This window comes from Brienomyrus brachyistius, chromosome 22, assembly GCF_023856365.1.
Source record: "Brienomyrus brachyistius isolate T26 chromosome 22, BBRACH_0.4, whole genome shotgun sequence".
Classification (NCBI taxonomy): Eukaryota; Metazoa; Chordata; class Actinopteri; order Osteoglossiformes; family Mormyridae; genus Brienomyrus; species Brienomyrus brachyistius.
This window is the reverse complement of record NC_064554.1, coordinates 12,243,702-12,262,603: the sequence shown is the minus strand read 5'-3', so window position 1 is coordinate 12,262,603 and position 18,902 is coordinate 12,243,702. Positions and strand designations below refer to the sequence as shown.

General features: G+C 49.2%; 1 protein-coding gene across 2 annotated transcripts; it reads right to left on the bottom strand.

The window, feature by feature from the left end:
* Positions 1-1,205: 1,205 nt before the first annotated feature.
* Positions 1,206-17,729, bottom strand: srl (sarcalumenin). Of its 2 annotated transcripts, XM_048991081.1 has the most exons (7): positions 17,636-17,729; positions 8,458-8,559; positions 7,881-7,976; positions 5,280-5,315; positions 3,648-3,764; positions 3,135-3,368; positions 1,206-2,832 (listed from the first exon to the last, which is right to left on the bottom strand). In XM_048991081.1, the coding sequence occupies exons 1-7, from the start codon at positions 17,691-17,693 to the stop codon at positions 2,021-2,023; spliced, it is 1,455 nt and encodes a 484-aa protein (XP_048847038.1). In that variant the 5' UTR covers positions 17,694-17,729; the 3' UTR covers positions 1,206-2,020. The 2 variants fall into 2 exon arrangements, with proteins under 2 accessions (XP_048847038.1, XP_048847039.1); XM_048991082.1 differs by lacking the exon at positions 5,280-5,315 and having other exon boundaries at positions 17,636-17,728.
* Between the last annotated feature and the right edge of the window lie 1,173 nt (positions 17,730-18,902).

Below are 18,902 nucleotides of genomic sequence, written 5' to 3'. Positions count from 1 at the left end.
ATTAAGAATAGCAATACTTTTTTCCCCGCAAGCATACCATTAGACCAGTGGTTCTCGAACTTCTTTGGACCCACTGCCCCGCTTGTTTTCCTGCTATCCCTGCCCCACACACAAGTCCCAGCTGTCTTTAAGCTTCTGATTGACTGAACACACCTGATGCAGGTAATCAGCAGTGTGCAGAGCAGGGATAGCTGGAAAACAAGCAGGGCAGTGGGGCCCGAGGATTGAGTTTGAGAACAACTGCATTAGAAGACGAAGCTTAGAGTATCTATATACACGTGTGACCTGAGTGCGTGGCGGAAACTCGCCAGCCTTTAACGAGGGTTTCCCATTCGGACAGTGTAGGAAAATGGCGTTCCCTCTGGTGGACAACAACTGTAAGTACAACAGAAGAAAATAGCCAGGCTTGTCTCTAACTGGCCTGACTTGACTTCCTTTTGAAGATTTAGGGAACCTAGAAAACTGCACTTGCCGCTTTTGTTCTATTGAGGCCACTATACCTTTTGTAAGCTGTCTGTTTCACCACATTCTCTCATTTAAATATTCTTGTGTACAGCATTGATTTTGCATCTGGAGCTTCCAGGTACATGATTAATACCCCACAATGCATTGCAATGCAGCCGCATTCTTAAGCTTTAATTCTTGACTTCTTACAAAGTTTGGACTGCACCACTTTGACTGAGAGGCTAAAGCAAAGGGCCTCTCTGTTCTTCTCTGTCTGTCTGGCTTCCTGTCTTCTGTGGGTTTTATCTTAGAAAACGGTCGTTTGACCCCGACTCCCGTGGTCCCATTAGGCTTAACGACCGTAAGTCTGTCGGCACATTAGTGACACGCAGCCCCAGCCACTTCGGTGTCACCGGCGTCCTGTCACTCCTCTATCCACACGTTACATTTAATGCTGGTCTCCGATTCCTAAAATAGACACCTTCCCCCCCACCGGGGAATGTTATGTACATCTGACCCCGGCTTTAATGACAAAGCAGGACGCGAATGCCTCAGTGACCCCTGCTTGACCCCTGACCTTTACCCCAGACTCAACGGGTGGATTGCAGACTGTGCTGCTTAGACAAGAGCTGAAGACAGGCCGCAGGGGGATCCTCTCCATCGGGCCTGTAATGGCAGGGATTAACGAACGTACGTCTATCTGACTCACTGGCCCTTCCCACAAGAGGTCGACGGACATGGAATAATGGTGACTAAAAAAATGGGAGGTAACATATAGGTCTTTAATATCACCGGACATGCAGTGTTTAGCGTTTACTTACAAAGGGCTAAAACTAAGGCAGATAGCAAATTAGCATTGACGGCTACACAGCTGTATTTTAAGGTAATCTGTGAAAATGACACTGACAGACACTTAAAAAATATAACAATAAAAACAATAATAAATTAGCTTGTGTTCGGTTGCTGGTCATTTTCCACCACATCTACAGCTTAAAAAATGAAAGTTTAATCAAATGTAATACAAACTTGCAAACACAACTGGCAAACTCCTGTTTCCATTTAACCCACTTTATTCACATACAAGGGAGTTGGCACCGGCTGCTGAAGTCAGGACTTTCTCAGGACTTTTTATTTTATTTTTTTACATTTTTTTTTTCAGAATTTCAATTATTTCTTGTTGATCACATTTTTTCCCAAACCGCAGACAGTTTTTTGTTTGTTTTGCTGTTAGGCAGGGAAGAGAGGAGGAGGACGACGTAAGCTCTCAACACACTCTCTGCGACTCCCAACTTCTAATCTCACAAACACCTGTGGCTTTTAGCGCCTGTTTATCCCACCCCCTCAGCTCTGCCCTCCCCTCCACACCAAACTCCCAACCTTCAGTCTTCCAAAAGAGAAATTAAACCACAAGCAAAAAAAAAAAAAAAAACATCTTTTCCCTCTGTAGACAACATGGACCACCAGGGGGCGCCGCATTCAGACAGCGCTACCATTTACACAACTCTCATCCTTCCTCCTCTTTATCCTCCTTCTCCTCTACCTCCTCCCCTCTCCCTCGTTCTCCCCTGACATTCCCTCAGTGTCGCCGGTAGCGATTCTTGGGCTTCTCTCCACAGCCAGTGGCCTCGCAGGAGGAGAGGGTGGGGTTTTTCCCCGAGGAGATGCTGCTGAGCAGGCCGGGCAGCTCATTGGTGATGGCCCTCTCGATCTTATCCAGCAGACAGCCGCCCATGTAGGAGCACTGGGACGAGAGCTGCTTGAAGCTGCTCACAGGATTGATGCCGAAAAAGTCGCGATAGGCATCACGGTTTGGCAGGTCAAACTTACTGACGTTGGTCTTGGCCAAGATGGACTTGAAGATGTAGAACTTGTCGGGGTCATCCACAATCTCCTGGAAGACCAGTTCTGGATCACTGAAGAAGCTCATCTTGTCCTTGAAGGTCTGCACATAGCGGTCCACCAGCAGGCCGTGGATACGCACACGGATCCCATGCTGCCGGATGAATGCAATCTTGTTCTCCAGTCGGTTCTCGATCACCTGGTTGAGGTCCTCCAGCAGGGAGATCTCCTCGCGCTTGAAAAGCTCGCGGCTAGTGTCCGGGGCATAATCATAAGGCCAGAAAGAGCTGACGTAGACACGAGGGGGCTCCGTCACATTGATGAGCGGCGCCAAGCTCCAGAAGAGGGCGCCGTAGACTCGCATGAGGTCCTGCGTGGCCAGGCTGTCGGCTTTGTTGAGGATGATGCGAATCTGGGACTCCCGGCCCTTGAGTTGCCGAAACAACATCTCCAGTTCCATGCCTACATCCAGCTTGGTTGGGTCAAACACCACAAAGATCAGGTCTGCGCGGTCAATGAACCACTGGCATACGTCATTGAAGGGGTAGCCTGGAGATGGGGGGGGGGGCAACAAAGAATAATAAATAATTCAACTATATGCCATAGCTACAGTTTGAAAAATGTCTTTTATTGTGGGATACAGTGGGCAGAATTTATTTCAGGAGAGTGGCATGGTGGGATATCCCTGCGTCCTTCTCTACGTATTACTGAAAATTGGAAGCAGATGCTTTTAATTGAAGTGAACTTTAATTATTTAATGGCTTTATAATTGGAAATGGGGGGGGGGGGTTCATGGCCCTCCTGAAGCTACTGAGATTCACACCGCCAGCCTTTTGTCACTTGGGTCTTACCTCGCTCCTGCTGCTTGCGGTTCTCGATGATGCCGGGCGTGTCGACGAAGGTGACTCTCTCCAGGAGCTTGTGCGGCATCTCAATGCCGACCAGTTTCTCCAGGAAGTTCTGACCGAACTTCTCCAGTGGCGAGAAGGAACGGGAGCTGTCGGCAGCCATCACGATGCCCTCGATGGAACGGATCTTCTCACCGTGCATGATGACTGTGAACTCCGAAGTAGTGGGTTCAGCACCTGACGGAGAGGCAGGGGATAGGTGAAGGTCGTGACGGCACGTCTCTGCATGAAATATTTCTGTGCTTGGCATGAATTTGTGTATTTACCCCTGTGGAGCTGGCAGCTAAGGGTCAGTAGGGGCGCATAAGTGTGATGAGATGTCAAGTTAAACATAGTTTGTGGTTTTTTTATATTGTAAAATATATTGTAAGAGTGGGCAGGTATGATTACCAATGTGAATTTGGCAGGCAAAGTAGTCAGGCTGTATCTATTTAGTCAGTCGTTGTCGGTGCATACCGGTGTAGAGCTGGTAAGGGGTGTCCTGCAGGCCTAGTAGATAGTTGATCATGGAGGACTTGCCCACACTCCAAGGACCCAGGAAGAGCACCATGGGCTTGGACATGATCTCTCCATCTGCAGAGAAGAATGGAAGACTGGGAGATGCCGTCAAAACAGAAACAGCGACAAGTTTTCACGATTTTTCTCACGTGGTATTGAGTTACGTATGTCTATGCTGTTCCCTCCACCTCACCTTTTGGGATGGAGTGAGATTTGTGGAAGTAGCCCCCCCCCACTCCCCCCATGTGATGGTTTTTCTGTTCTGTACTGTGAAGCACATTGCATTTACACATAGGCTGAGCTGAGCTGTGGAACTCATCAATGCAGACAAGGGCGTTTGGACGGTTCACACGGAAAAAGCGTTATGAAGAGCAGGTACATCACACACACACACACAAAGACTCAAAGGGTAAAGCGAAAACCAGCCTTCACACGCAACATGAGCTTTTAAGCAGCCCTACAGCACAAGCTGAACTGAGTGGCGCAAGAGGAAGTAAGTGCAGTGTGATTGGCTGTGACTCTAAAGAGGAAACAGTGTGATTGGTCGTGACGCTAAAGAGGAAGCAGTGTGATTGGAAGAAAAGAGGCAGAGGATGTGCAGTGTAAAGTGATGTCAGGAGACACCATTTGGGAACTGCTAGGCAAACGGTGATGTTTCTTTGCCATTTTGCCTGAGTGAATGGCGAGGAGTTAGCAGGTAAAGCGATATAAGATAACTTAGTTTCCATGGTGACCAAGCAGTTTCTTCCGTCCTTCGATACGCATTCACCTGCAGACCCCATCCGCCCACTCGAAGGCCACCTGTATTGCCCACCCCCATGGCGCCCTTTGACCCCTCCCACAGGTGATGTCAGACACGCGCTTCGCGACACGGCTCAGGAACCACTTCAGCTCATCTCGTCTCTCTCATTCCTCACGTATAAGAGGAATCACACTGAATCAAGATAATCAAGATAATTGACTTGCTAGAATATCAATATATACATGATTCGTAACATTAATCAGCTGGATAAGTTTTCACCAAAGTTTCCCATTTAGGCTGTGGAACTTAATAAACGATTCCCTCTTTTAACGTTAAATAATTATTTGCAAACCTCCACTCTGCTGTTTGTATTGATAAAACGTAAATAAAACATTCTGTTCTGTTTTGGTAGATTAACCATACAGCTGATTTTATTAGTGCACTGAGAATTTTTTTTCAGTGTTTTCTGTTTGATTTGTTGTTGTATTATTTCAAATCTGATGGAATATACCTCGACTTAGGCACATTTTTATTAAGTAAATGTATGACACAGTATGTGTGAAACAGAATTGCGGTATTGGTGGTGTGTCTCATTGGGTGTGGCTTTTGTGGGGAGTTGCTTCTTACCAAGTAGGAATAGTTTGCTTTATAATAAAGACACGCAATAAATTCTGAGTAATCAATGAAGATACACTTAGGCCTGCATGTATCGTCAGTGACGACATGCTGTGTGGTGAGTTTGGTCATTAAGCAGAATTGGACAGGCCAGGCCAAACAGAATGCGAGAGGGCGCCCCCCCCCCGGACATATGCGGGGTGTCAGGCTGGGGTAGAGGGGGCTGTACCCACCTGTCGCTGACGCCCCCAGGGTTCGTCCAGGGTAGGCTGTTAGATGGAGTGTGGGGGAGGGGGGGTGAGGAGGGGGGGCAGGAAAACAACAGAAATCAGGTGCAGTGAAAGTGACAGAGGGGAGAGAGGGGGAGACCATGTGTGGCAGGCGGAAGGTAACAGAGAGAGACGTTCAGACTACAAGAGAGAAAAGGGGCACGTGAAGGGAGGGGGCAGGACGTGGCGGCAGGACGAGGCGGAGCTGCTTGCATGATACTCACCTGGTACCTGTGACAAACGTTTGTTTTGCATAAATGCCATGGTATACACCGAAGCCTGGAACACGCTGCCCTCTCCATTGTCTTAACATCTGCCTCCCATCTGACAAGTTTCAGCTGAACAATCTGGGGCAACTTATATTCTGATTTTATATTGTAATGTTTTTTTCATCTTCAAGTATTTACAGAAAAATATATGACGTGCCCAACAAGTACACTCAGACAGGTATGCAAGTACAATTAAAATACTGATACCCCACAGTACGTTTCGCTTCTTAATACCTCCTGGTCCTTAGAAGAGAATGTCTGTTTAATAATGAATGATAAGACTCTGTGAAGATAACCAGCTCTCCACCCCCACCTCAGGGCTCTCCCTGAGAGCAGGATTTAGGCCTCTGATGGGCGAAGGCAGCCAAAGGTCCAGAGAACCACAAAGGTCTATCAGAGCCCTGCTTTATCATGGTCATGTGTCACCTGGCAGCTGCTCAAACCATGGAACTGACCCCCAGTCACACCAATGCCCTGTAGCTGCCTTAATCAGATTTGCATAAACTAACCAAGCTTTGGGTAGGAATGTCAACTAAATCATGGGTTCCCAAACTTAACTGCCCGTATCCCCCAAAATAACAGGGGCCAGAGACTCGTGGCCCCCCTGTGGCAGACCGGAGCGGGGAGGGCTCCAACTCAGTGCATTTTGCTGATCGGGGTTAAGGGGGAATTCATCACAGTTGATAACCATAACCTGGAAATCATCTCACGACCCCCACTTTGCTCGTGGGACTTTTATTTACACATGAATGTTCTGAGGGAGGAAGGAAAAATGATTGGTTCGGAGAGATAACCAATCACATTGTAGAGGAGGTGGGTTCAGCCAATCAAACGTTTTGTTCCTGCTTCCTCTAGTTGCTCTGAACCATCTGAATCATTTTTCCTTCTGCCCTCAGAAAGTAAGACTCCCACGAACCCCCACTTTGGGACCCTCTGAGCTAAGCAACAAAGTGCTGTGGTGTATTTGTTCAGCTTTTGTAAGCTGGATGACAAGCAGAGGCAGCCTTGGTGAGAGAGAGAGAGAGAGATGGAGAGAGAGAGGGTGCCTTGGCCAGCGACGGATGAGATGGTTAGACCAAGGTGGGGTTAGACCAAGGGGGGGCGCTGATGTTCTGAGCAGCACCAGTAGGATTTGGGTTCATAAGCCCAATGCACTACATGGCTCTACCAAAAATGCACTGCAGGTGTCCCTCCTTCTCTTACATGGTCTCCTGGAAGTCAGTACGAGGTTAGGCAGGTTGCATTGTGGGGCTGGCAAATTAGCCAATACAAAGACCAACAAAGTGATTTGTTAACCCACTGACCTGCCAGCTAGATACCATACTTGTTCTCAAAAAATTCCGACCCTCTTGAGCATCACCTCTTAACCTGCTGTCCTAAAGCCACTCAGCATGCCTATGTTAAGAGAGCTTAAGCTAATTATGAGGAGTGTGGGGTTAGCTACCATGCTGAGCCACTAGAGGGCAGGCTTTGTTTCAGTACATAGCGGTAAGCAGCATGTGGCGATGTGAGGCAAGCAAGGTCAGTCATCCCAGAGCCAAAACAGATTTTTAATACAGTTTTGTGATTTATCGTGCCAAGTGTGACCATCCACAGCAGTCAACCGGCAAAGGCTAAACAGATGCATTTAGCACTGGTCATGTGATGGGCTGAACCACACTAGAAAGGCACTGTCTGCTTAAACGAGGGTCACTGCATGACAGAAAAACTCATAGAAAATACTGTATAGATTAAATGACCCATTTCAGCTCAAAGGTGGAGGAGGGGTGAATAAAACTGTGAGCATGGAGAAGAGAAACAGACAGAGGGCAGGCAATAATAATAATAATAATAATACATTTATTTTATAAAGTACTTTTCATCAGAACAAAATTTCAAACCAGTGACTTAAAAGTGAAAAAGAGATAATAAGATTTAAAAGAAAAATAATAATAAAAATAAAATAATAAAATGATTTGAAAAAATGACAAAATACATACCGAATACGGTATGCAGTATAAAACAGAATTTGACCGACACGATGCTGACGGACCTGCTCAGTCAGGGTGACGCTCAGTCACTTTAACCATGGTCACATGACGACGCTCATGGACTCGCCAGGACACGGCAATCGACATTTTGCAATACATGTAGCCCTAAATTCTACTTAGCGGACAAAGGGTGACGTAGCTGTGCAGGTGATCTGTCGTGACCATGCATCCATTACATGTTTTTTTTTTCTTGGAAAAAGGTAGGAAAACAAAAGGAAAGCGGGTGAGTGTGCCGGGTGAGGAGCAGGCAGCCGCGGGAAACACACCTGAGATCTCGTGCTGCCTCAGCTCGTTGTACTTGTACGCCTGCTCCATGGGCTTGATGGACGAGTGGTAGATCTTGCGCAGTTTCTGCAGGGCCGCTGTGGGGCGAGGGGGGGGGCAGAGTTATAATCTTAAGACCCCGTCGTAGTATGCAGACCACCATGTCCTCTTCCCATTCATACTCCCAAACCAGGACCCAAGGTAGGGGTACTGATCACGGTGTATAACCAAGGGCCCAGGAGACACGGCCCAGGTCCAGGTACAGTCACGCCCCCTAAAGCCCCCCTTGATCCTCGCCTGGGACCATTTCTTTGGGATCACTTTAATAATTCAGTTTTTTATAATATAGTGCCTTTCACCACACAGTCTCCTCAAGGCACTTGATGTGAGAAAGTTGCAATCCATTGCTAAGTCATTTATACGAAACGGTACGTATAACAGGGACATGAGAGGGGGCACAACAAGAGACTCGGAAGACCATGGAGGAGAGGAACCAAGACCTCCCCAGTAGAGAGAAATAAAAGCGGCCGCCAGCCCCACCCACACCGGGGGGTGACAGTCGCGGGACCACTTCCTCACCTGTATAGTCGCCAGAGGGCTCCTCTGAAGCCAGCCGCAGTGTCTCCTCGATGTGGGACCGGTCCCGCAGAATCGAGGTCAGCACCTCCTTGTCCTCCTCCTCTGTTGGGTGCAGTGGAGGGGGGGGGGGCAGCGGGAAAAATATTTAAGGACCATCAACACTGGAACGCTTAGGAAACACAGCCCTAAGATAATCAAAAACACCAAACAGCATTAAAACTTTATTAGTTTGTTCCCAGAATGAGATAGCAATCCGCAGGTATCACTTTAATCCAGGGGGGGGGGGGGGGGGGGGGGGGGCTCTGCCATTGAACATCTGACAAAGACATTTCCCTGCACTGTTCTGAATTTTACGTATGCATATAGGAATCTGCTCGTACTCCCCAACTGCAGTGGTTGCCAAGCACTAGTGGATCTTTCAGATCTTCACAGGCGTTTGTGATAATCAGGGTACTGCACTTACAGAGCTTACCGAGAGGGACCCCCCCCACCCCCCAACGGTCGTAAATTTTTACCATGGCGACTCGATAGGTGCCCAGATTCATTTCTCTGTAAACGGAGCTCTCACCATTAAATAAGTTTGGCGACTGGTGCCCTGCTGGAATTCACTGTATAAATTAATCGTAAAAAGTGTGCTGCTGGGGTTAAAGGTCAAAGTGGCTTATGAGTGGCTTGCCTATGACGGCCGCCCAGATCGGGAACAGACCGGAGTGACTGTTAGCTCATGCCAAAGTGACCAGGGGGCGGCTGGGGGTGCGCTTCTCGGCGCACCTTTATTTGGGGAGCAGGGATATTCTCGTGAGGCGGCTGATGGTGCCTATCAGGTTTTGTGGCAAAAATAGGAAGTGAGATGACCCACTGGAGCATATGGACCCCAGTATATATAGCTATGTCACTGGGTCAAACACCAGATGGTGACCGGACAGGATTGACTCGACAATCACCACGTACAACACGCAGTGTGCAAGCAGACTGCGATCTACGGAGGGGCGACCCAGCCTGAGGGCATCAAAGAAGCGCAGTTTGCGATGCAGTGCAACCGTGGATCGTGAATCGCATCACTGCGTCTGGGAGAAAAGTCCACTGGACTTCTCAGCGGGAGAGTGACTCGGCGGGAGAGGGACTCGGTGGGCCCTGCTTTTAGTGAGAGGCCTGGGCTTTGAAGTCGTCTGCATGGAAGTGAGGATATGTGTGCGAGCAGGCTGATCAGAGAGGGGCGGGGCCGTATCGCGGCCGCATCGGGGGTCGCACCGGGGGTGACACTTGTTCACACCTCCCAGCTTGAAAGTCCCTCAACTTCTTATGGCACCAGCACCTGGCCTGACTGGCACGGCTCCATTTAAGGTAGTGACACCAGCCAGGCCACACCCATGTGGATCATGTGACCTGCAGAGGAGTGAACCCCGAGGACACATGGCTGGGTGTCACGGCAACCCAACTCCTTTTTGTCCCGCCCGGGTTAGAGGTGGGAACACGTTACATAAAAAGCACTGCGAGACTGAGAGTCGTCCGTCATCCATCTGGGTCGGATATCAGAAACCCCCTTTTTGTAGCTCAGTCCCCCTGCACCCCATATCATTATCCTCAGGTTATGCAATTGGCTGCGATCTATTGTTTTTAGAAAGACTAAAAATAAAAAAAACACAGGCACTGATAAAGTAGGCTCCCCAATTCATAACACCCATGAGCTTTGAACAGCGTGGTCCAGAATGATAGAGAAGCCCCCCCACCCCCACAGCTACTCCCGGCCAATTATAACCCCCCCAGGGGACTTAGTGGCCTATTAGAGCTGTCCTTGGATACCCAGCCCCTGTGCGACCTCCACGGCCGCCCTGTACTCCCTGTGGCCCCCAGTTCCTGTTTGACAGAAAGGCCATGGATTAGGCTATATATAGGGGCAGTCAGAGGATGGATGTGACTCACACCTCGGGGCACCAGGCCTGTACAGCCTTTGGGCAGGCCTCTGCCCGCACAAAAGCACTAATAAAATCATCCCCGGCCGCCTGTCCAGATTCCAGCAGGCCGGCACTGACAGCTCATTTATGCGCGCGATGCCCCAGAGAGCATTATGGGAGCGCGGCACAGGGGAGCGTCTCCACACAGATACCAGCCCCCCCTCCCCAGCGCGATGTGCACATGCAGGCACACAAAAAACCCAGCAGCCCAGAGTGGGAGCCATATGGGCCAATAGTCACTAAAGAGCCAGACAATCCCATCAGATTAAACGCAGTAAAGCAATCAGTGTTTTACTTTAAAAAATACAGTGTGTCTATAAAGTGTCTTGGGATTTCGGAATCCTGTCCAAAAGACTGTAAAATTCTTAATTTGGTATACAGTATAATACTGTAAATATTCTGAAATGTCCACACACATAAAATCACCCAAAAAAGAAGCAGACTAAAATCGCACTGCTGCTGGTCCTGGGATGAGATTACGCTGACAAAAGACTACTGCTAATAGAGAACATACAACTGCAAATATTTTATAAAGGAGATTGCTGAAATGATACTACTGAGATTCCATTTACTGTATAATGGAAATTACAATAGCGCTTTTATAACTAAGATTACACCACTGCAGTTAGTCTTTCTAATGATGGTTTCACTGCTGAGACACTCTAGGTAATCGAGGGAATACACCACTGAAACTTCTCATTCTAACAGAAATGATATAACTGAAATGTCTCCTGAAATATCTCCTTCTCCATTCACACTCATCCCTGAGGTGTGAGTCCAAGTCAGTGGCGGTAGGAAGACGACTGGGACAATGACGCTTATTTTTTAAAAAGACCTTTCAGCAGTGAATGTAAATGAAGGCTGAGGCTGTCTGTCTAATTGCCTGTCTCATTATAGCGCCATGTGCAGATTAAAAACTGCTGGCTCACTGGGTCTTCTACGAGCAGCGTCTCTGAAGATGTCAACAAGCAAGGCGATCTGGGAGGGAGGCAGGAACGCAGTTACTGACGCTGCCCATCCTGGCTCCGTGTTCTTGGCCAGGGGAATCAAACAAGCAGTGGGAGGCTGAAATCCTGGGGGAGGGGCGAAGTAAACGGACATGGCCACTTGCAGCCAAGCCTGAACATTTCATGGCTCCCTGCTCTGGTTACTGGAAGCTTATGGGACATAACTGGGACGTTGCAGGTTGTTTGTTTTTTTTGGTTGATTCATTGGCTCTGTTTTCACAAGGCATTTGTTTGTTTGTTTTCTTACTTAGAAAGAAGATAATTATTCCATCACACTAGCTAGACCTGGCTTCCTGGAAGGTTCTGATTGGAGAAGGCCTTTGTGAGAGAGAGGGTGCCTCGGCCAGTCACTGAGAAATAGGGATTCATTGATTATGACCATGAAGACCACAGCCATCATACCTGATAACACTATTTATAAAAGTGTATATGTAACATTCCAGTGGTTCATCATAAGAAGACAAGGTGACATCATCATCGTCATCATCATGAAGCCTGTCACTGATCGTCAACCAGGCGTCGACCGTCTGATTGGCTGAGGGCATCATTAACAAGAACTCAACCTCTGAGTCATACTCAGATAAAAACAAGGTGATGTCAGCTAATAAGCTCACTGAAGATCCTCAGACAATGCAGTGATCCTGATTCAGACAATGCAGTGATCCTGATTCAGACAATGCAGTGATCCTGATTCAGACAATGCAGTGATCCTCCGACTGGGAGCAGCTAAGCTCCCTGCTCAGTACCCACAGTGCAGCCATTTTGGGTCAACGGTCAAATTAATGGAGTCACTGTGAAGCATCATTCAGTCTTGTGTGCGAAAGCGTAGGTGGACAACTGGAAAGAGTATCATTAAGCTTCATATTCAAAATGTCAAGATAGCGTGGTAACAATTACATGATACCTTCATTCCAAATTAGGGCCACGTCCATAAACACATCCTGGGCTCTTTTGTCCATGAGGCACATAGTGTTACCCCTCCCTTTCCAAGGGGCTGTACACGATCCCCTGAGCTGGCGAAAGCAGCAGACATCACTCATAAGTCATTTGAGTTTCCTCAACAGGCAGCCAGGCAGACCACTGGTAGGAAAACCCAAGCCATTATTTTTAAACATCATTGTTATCGGTCTTTACAAGGTCCTCGTTGGCCCTCCAATCCACTAGAGGGCACTGTCAGTGAAGAATACTACATTTGAATGGCACTTGCTTAAGAAGTGATTTGTATTTGGTAATATGTTAAGGAGAGTATGGTGTCCTGGAAGGCCGACAAAGCATAAAGATCCAAACGCTTTACCCCATGACTTGAAACAGCGTCCTTTCCTCTGTACGCGAAATGTGACCGCAGATGCAGGTCAGCTTTTAACCCCCGGGGTGCCAGAGAGACAGATGCCAATGCTAAGCACCTGCCTTACTCGATGCTGTCACTTGGCAACCCCGTTCAGTTTAGGCAAACATCCTGGTCGCACATGCGTTTGCAGATGGCGCACTCTTAATACGGCGGACAAATTGGCCAGAAAACGCTCTCCGGTGAGAAGACCTACCTTCACAAATGGCAGAGAGCTGTAGTGCTATTCATAATCTTCCCACATCATCTTTCCTGGCTCCGAAGAATGCTTCACCACTTAAGCAGAGCATGCAAGACCCCCTGGCAGATCCCTCTTTCAGAAGGCTGGACAGGCTTTCGAAGCCAAGGTTACTGGAGCTGACTGTGAAGCTCTCCATCATTCGAGGCATGAGGAGCAGCTCTTGCTTGGAAAGTATTGTACCACGTGTGGCTTTCTCCATCTTAAACATCCAGGGTGTCCCCTGCCTAATCTGTTTGCTGGCACACCATGATCTGATACTGGAAACGTGGATGGATGGATGGATGGATGGATGGATGGATGGATGGAAGACTTCTTGAGAAGTCAGCACTGATCTGGAACTCCTCTTCCTGCCTTGATCCAGCCTTAACAGAGGCCTTTGGCTAATTCCACACAGCGTGTGATTTGCTACCCAAGCACGGCTCTGGTACAGGTGAGCCCCTTGGGATCACATGCTGCTGGCTGCACTTGGCAGATTCAATTAAGACTAATGAAATTAGGGGGGAGGAAAGGACCCTGAGCTCCTGGGATTTTCTGCTGATGCGAGGGAGTCTTTTTTTTTGGGGGGGGGGGGGGGGGGGGGCAAGTTTTGGGGCAAGTTCCAGGAGCCATGCTCCAGGCGGGGATTTAAAAAAATCGTAAGAGCTGATTCTGAACAAGCTGAGCCTGACACACCACAGAGAATCCGCTGGAAGAACCCGGCATATGTAAGCGGGTTCTGGTTAACAGCTGCCAGCCATCCAGGAGTCCGTCATCAACCTAATGGGTCGATGTCGCCCACTGGAACTCTGGGAAATGGTACGATGGCCTCGTGGACTTGAGGGTGGGGCCAAACTGGGGTGGGTGGAGGGGAGCAGATGACGACGGTGACAGGTGTCATGCCCTGGCAGCCAGCACCACAATGGGGACAAAAATAGCCACACAATGGATCAGTGGATGGAAAGAGAGGCACAGAAACTCCTCTCTTATTTTAACCCCCCTAGAATGATACCCTGACATTCCCCGGTTGCCGCAGTCCTTGTTGGGTTCACGGCATAGAACCCGAGACGCACACGGGCGTGATGTCTGACGCAGGGATCGCGCACACGGGCGTGTAAAGTGCACACGCGTGTGCAGACAAATCACAATAAGCACGTCAGTGCACAGGAGCACACTGAGCGCCTCACACGGACACACGTGCATGTGTGAGGTCACATACACATACACATTAGATAGTCACTCTGTAGAACTATATACTGACACAAGACAGGTATATTACATCTGTCAGCAAGTATGCATAGCTGGCTTAAGTGAAAGTATCATAATGTGGACATGAATGGGGGAGGGGGGTATGGCGGTACGGGGAGCCCCCACCAAGGACACCCTGTTACCCACCCAACGGTGCCACAAGAGAACTCAGGCCCAGAGAAGGTGACGCCCTGCTTACAGGCTGGGGGATTCCCTTGTCTGTTTTCTGCTGCTATGGGGATTCCCCCAAGCGAAGGTGCCCCTGCCCGAGCGCCGTTAGTAATAATAATAATAATAATCATAATAATAATAATACTTTATGGGCTGGCCCCCCATCCTGGGTTGTTCCCTGCCTCGTGCCCATTGCTTCCGGGATAGGCTCCGGACCCCCCGCGACCCAATAGGATAAGCGGTTTGGAAAATGGATGGATGGATGGATAATACTTTATTGATGTCCATTAGGAAATCATCATTTTACCGACCCCATCTTGCTCTCCATGACACACAGACACACATGTAGGTGTAAGCCTGGCAGTGAAGGGCAGCAAGGGCTCACAGGCGCTCAGACCCGCAACCTTCCGATCACAGGCACAGAGGCTTAGCACGCATAACAGGCTCCTGACTATTCTTTAGGCTGAAGTCCCCAACTGGACCCTTGACCGCACTGGCACTGCTGTCTTCTGTAGATACGAGGCTCCCCCCCCCCCAAAGCTAATGACACAAATCACAGCTGAATCTGCCTGGCCACCTCCATGTCCGTCCAACACATATCAGTGACAAAAATATAGTTTCAAAAAGCCAACCAGAAAGAATTATTTGTTATGCTGGGAGACTTTTGCTGCATCTGAGCTACATTTGTGAAGACAGACAGCACTCCCGATCTGGCAGGGACCCGGGCCTGGGACAGGGGGGACGCCCTCGGCCCGCGAACAGCGCAACACAAAGGAGCACAAGTGATGGTCGTGTCACCCCCGAGCTCCGAGCAGCTGCTCTGTCATTCCTCATCTGCCCCCGTCTCTCAAAAGTGTTCAACCAAGTGCCGGAGGTGCCGGGAATTAAGGAGCCCTGAGTGGTGCACAGCTAGACTCAGAAACACCCCCCCAGCTCAGACAGGGATCTTTGCGAGTAGGTAACTTCAGAACCGCCAAACCCAGCCCCGACAGGTGCGTCTTACTTTGCGGTTCACTTTTTTCTGACTCAGAACATTTAATTAGAGATTAATGAAGCAACTTTAAAATATACATTTAAAGAAAGTGGTTTTAAAAACAGTGCAACCCAATACTGTCAGTGCCCAGAAGGACCCACGGGAGTCTATGTGAAAGCCTGTAGCAGCTGGTATCCATATACGCTCCTACTACACCAAAAGATACATTTCATGTTGTCCGTAAGCAGCTTCGAGATCATGCTACACGCTGTCAATAAAAGCTAGAGTATGGACCTTATGCTTTGTCAGCCTTCCAGGGCACCATACTCTCCATAACATTTTACCAAAAACATGTAATAAAAATATATCACTTCTCAAGCAAGTGGCCCTCAGATGTAATATTCTTTACTGACAGTGCCCTCTAGTGGATTGGAGGGACAACAAATATCAAATAAAGAGCCATAACAATAACGTTTATTAAAACAGTTCTGTTTTCTGTTGCCCTGCCTGGGGTAAACTGTTGGATGTTAGATGGTTGGAATTGTCAACCATAAATAAAAATCTCGAAAGCATCTCTAAAAGATAATAGATCCCTCATTTCCATTCAGGGAATGACATGATGAATTGGGTGAATTTCGGCCCGGCTTACCAGAAACAGGCAGAAGCAGATGCTAATCATGCTCCCTGACAGCGGGTGCTTTGTAATTAGCTGCCCCTCCCCTTGTGGCTTCATAGCTGCCAACATAAGCAGCAGATGGCAGAGAATGTTGGAGAAGTTCATTAGGCACTAGAGCAAGTACCTGTCGTGGGATTTTTTTTTTCTTTTGCGGCTGTTTGGCTGGTTTAGACAAACCGGGACCAGGAGATGGAGACCCGGGGAAGCGTCTGCTGCAGAACGTTGGAGCAGCTCTGTGCTACTGTACTGGTAGCACCAAGGGTGTAGGTTTGGGTATGTGGGTGTAGATGGTAAGGACACGTGGGAGTACCGTGTCTCTTTAAGGGTGCGGGGGGTCCGGGGCTGATTTGCACCCTACTAATGCTGATCCCAACCTGTACCCATCATCACACAAACGCTCTTATTGTCGGAGATGCCAGACTGACAATCTGCTGCCAACATGGCGGTACTGGCCACTGGCAGCAACCCCTCCCGCTAAGATAATGGATGACCGTATAAGGCCTGCAGCTGGGAATAAAGTGCGATTGTGACAGTGCAGGGTGACAGCAGCTGTGCCGGGACTCTGACGGGTGCGGGGGGGGGAGCGGGGATCCACCATGGGCGGTATCCGGTTACAGTGCGCTTTCCAATCTTAGCCGCCTGACGGCAACCGGGACACGCCGGGCCGGCCGAGGCTGAAAAGGTCCCAAGGACAGACAAGGATACGGCCAACTGTCCGCGGTTGGATGCGGGGCTCCGGCGAGGGATCAGCACCCTAGCACGCCGCAGATATCCCACCAAGAGACCGCTTCTCTGCTGTGGTACCCCGGTACCACCTGCGGGCCAGTAACCCTCGACGGCCTGCAAAGGACCGTGAGCCACCTTTTCAGTGCAAGGAGGCTGTTAGAACAAGACGCTCTTCTGTATTAAATCCCCACCCTCAGATTCCAGGAGAAGGGGGGCTCATCTCCCATCCCTGTACCCCCCTGCAGCCGCCTGTTTCCATCAGCTGGTGCCACAGCACAAGGCACGACAAGGCAGAGCCGAGCAGATCGCAGCCTGGCCGGCTGGACACACGTACGGAAATCACAAGCCCAGACCGCCACAGAAATGCATTTTCCAGAGCAAACAGGAATGTGGCGGCCGAGCATGTCACCAAGGAGCTCCTAGAAGGTTCCGTCAGCTGCCACGGTCTTGATTTAAACGACGTTCCCTCATCCCCCCTGAGACACTGATATGGGGTTTGAACTAAATCGCAGTCCGACAGTATGCCAGCCAACACAAACGTCATCGCGCTGCCGTCTCTTTCCACTAGCAGCAGGAGAGTCCGGGAAAAGTCTCGCACATCTAAACAACTCAGATCTGCAGAGGCCGACCCAAGGTTAGCCGTAGGGACCGTGCTGCAGGCGCGAGGCGCCGGGCCCTGGCATGTTTGTGTGCCCTTGCTCTGCACCCCCATTGTCGACTCCCTTGCAGTGACTATCACCAAGCCTCCCGCAGAGACACCCCTATCACAGTAAGTCACAGCGTCCGCGGTGCCAGTAGGGACACCCCCCTAACCTCCCACCCCGCCACTCTCACGGCGGACGCATGCGATCACCCCTTACCTGCTGAGGCCAGGAGAAGCAGGGAGACGAAGCAGCAGACTGAGACTATACCCTTCATTTTGGCTGCCAGGAGACTGGCGACAGTCACACTGGCTATATATACCAGGAGGGAAAGTTCAAAGGTCACGCTGGAGATGGGTGGGGGAGGACGTTGGGGTTTGGGAGTGGCGGGGGGGGGGGGGCACACGGAAGCAGATTTGAGTCTCAGAGCAGGACAGTGCAGACAGGGCAGGCGGAGCGGGCAGTGCAAATAGTGCAGACAGAGCAGGCAGGGCAGACAGTGCAAACAGTGCAGACAGAGCAGGCAGGGCAGACAGTGGAAATAGAACAGGATGGCGCAGACGGAGGAAGACAGAACAGGATAGTGCAGGCAGGGCAGACAGTGGAGGCAGAACAGGACACTGCAGACAGTGTAAGGAGCAGAGAAGGTACACGCAGTAAGAGCTCTGTGAGGGCAGCAGCTATCCATCTGCTGGCTTGTCTAAGATAGAAATTACTGGAATGTTTCACTCCGTCAGTCGTGCCCACAGTCTGGCATGACGATACCTGCTTTCATCCTGTAAACACTGCATGCTGCCTGTCTGAATGGGATTGTTACCATCAGTCTAAGAACTCTCTGAAATTCTCTATATCCATCCTTAGCTGAATAATAAAGACACCGATTTCCACTCAGATGTTTTCTATCTGTATAAACATGAAGCTCTTTCCGCCATGTGTGATTCCTGTGTGTTTATGCGACCTGGCATGACCACCTCCGTTACCAGAAGGAACAAAGCAGTAACCAAACAGGCACTAAGAACAAGAACAGCAACAAGAACATATGTAACCAGTCATCCAGCAGCAGGAATAATTCAAGTCTGGCACTTCTTAGCTCAGCCATAATTAAGAACAACATTTCCATTATCTAGATATGAAGTTAGGGGCAGGACGATGCCATACAAATCATTGAAATGAGCTGGAGAGTCAGCGGGGGAGCCAGGTGTCTGTGTTTGTCTGGGGGGGGTCGGGGGCATTTAGAAATGTGAGGAATGCCCAGACATTCAAGATCTTCAGCACCAGCTGTTAGAAAAATTAAGCCCAATCATAAAATGCAGCAGGACATTCTGGCAAAACGTTTATTGAAAAAAAAAACGTGTGAAAGATAAAGTTACAGCATCTTAAATGATGGAAACAGCTGTCAGTCTGACCCCTGTATTAATGTTTAAACATGTAATTATACCTTCTTCTCTAACAGCATTAGTGCAGAATTAACTATATACTTGCACTG

Excerpts from the sequence above, each read along its gene's own strand:
- srl (XM_048991081.1), bottom strand. The coding sequence starts at position 17,693 with ATGAAGGGTATAGTCTCAGTCTGCTGCTTCGTCTCCCTGCTTCTCCTG. Across the intron at positions 3,369-3,647 it reads CCCTTACCAGCTCTACACCG|GTGCTGAACCCACTACTTCG; the intron begins GTATGCACCGAC and ends CCTCTCCGTCAG. Across the intron at positions 2,833-3,134 it reads CCGCAAGCAGCAGGAGCGAG|GCTACCCCTTCAATGACGTA; the intron begins GTAAGACCCAAG and ends CCCCATCTCCAG.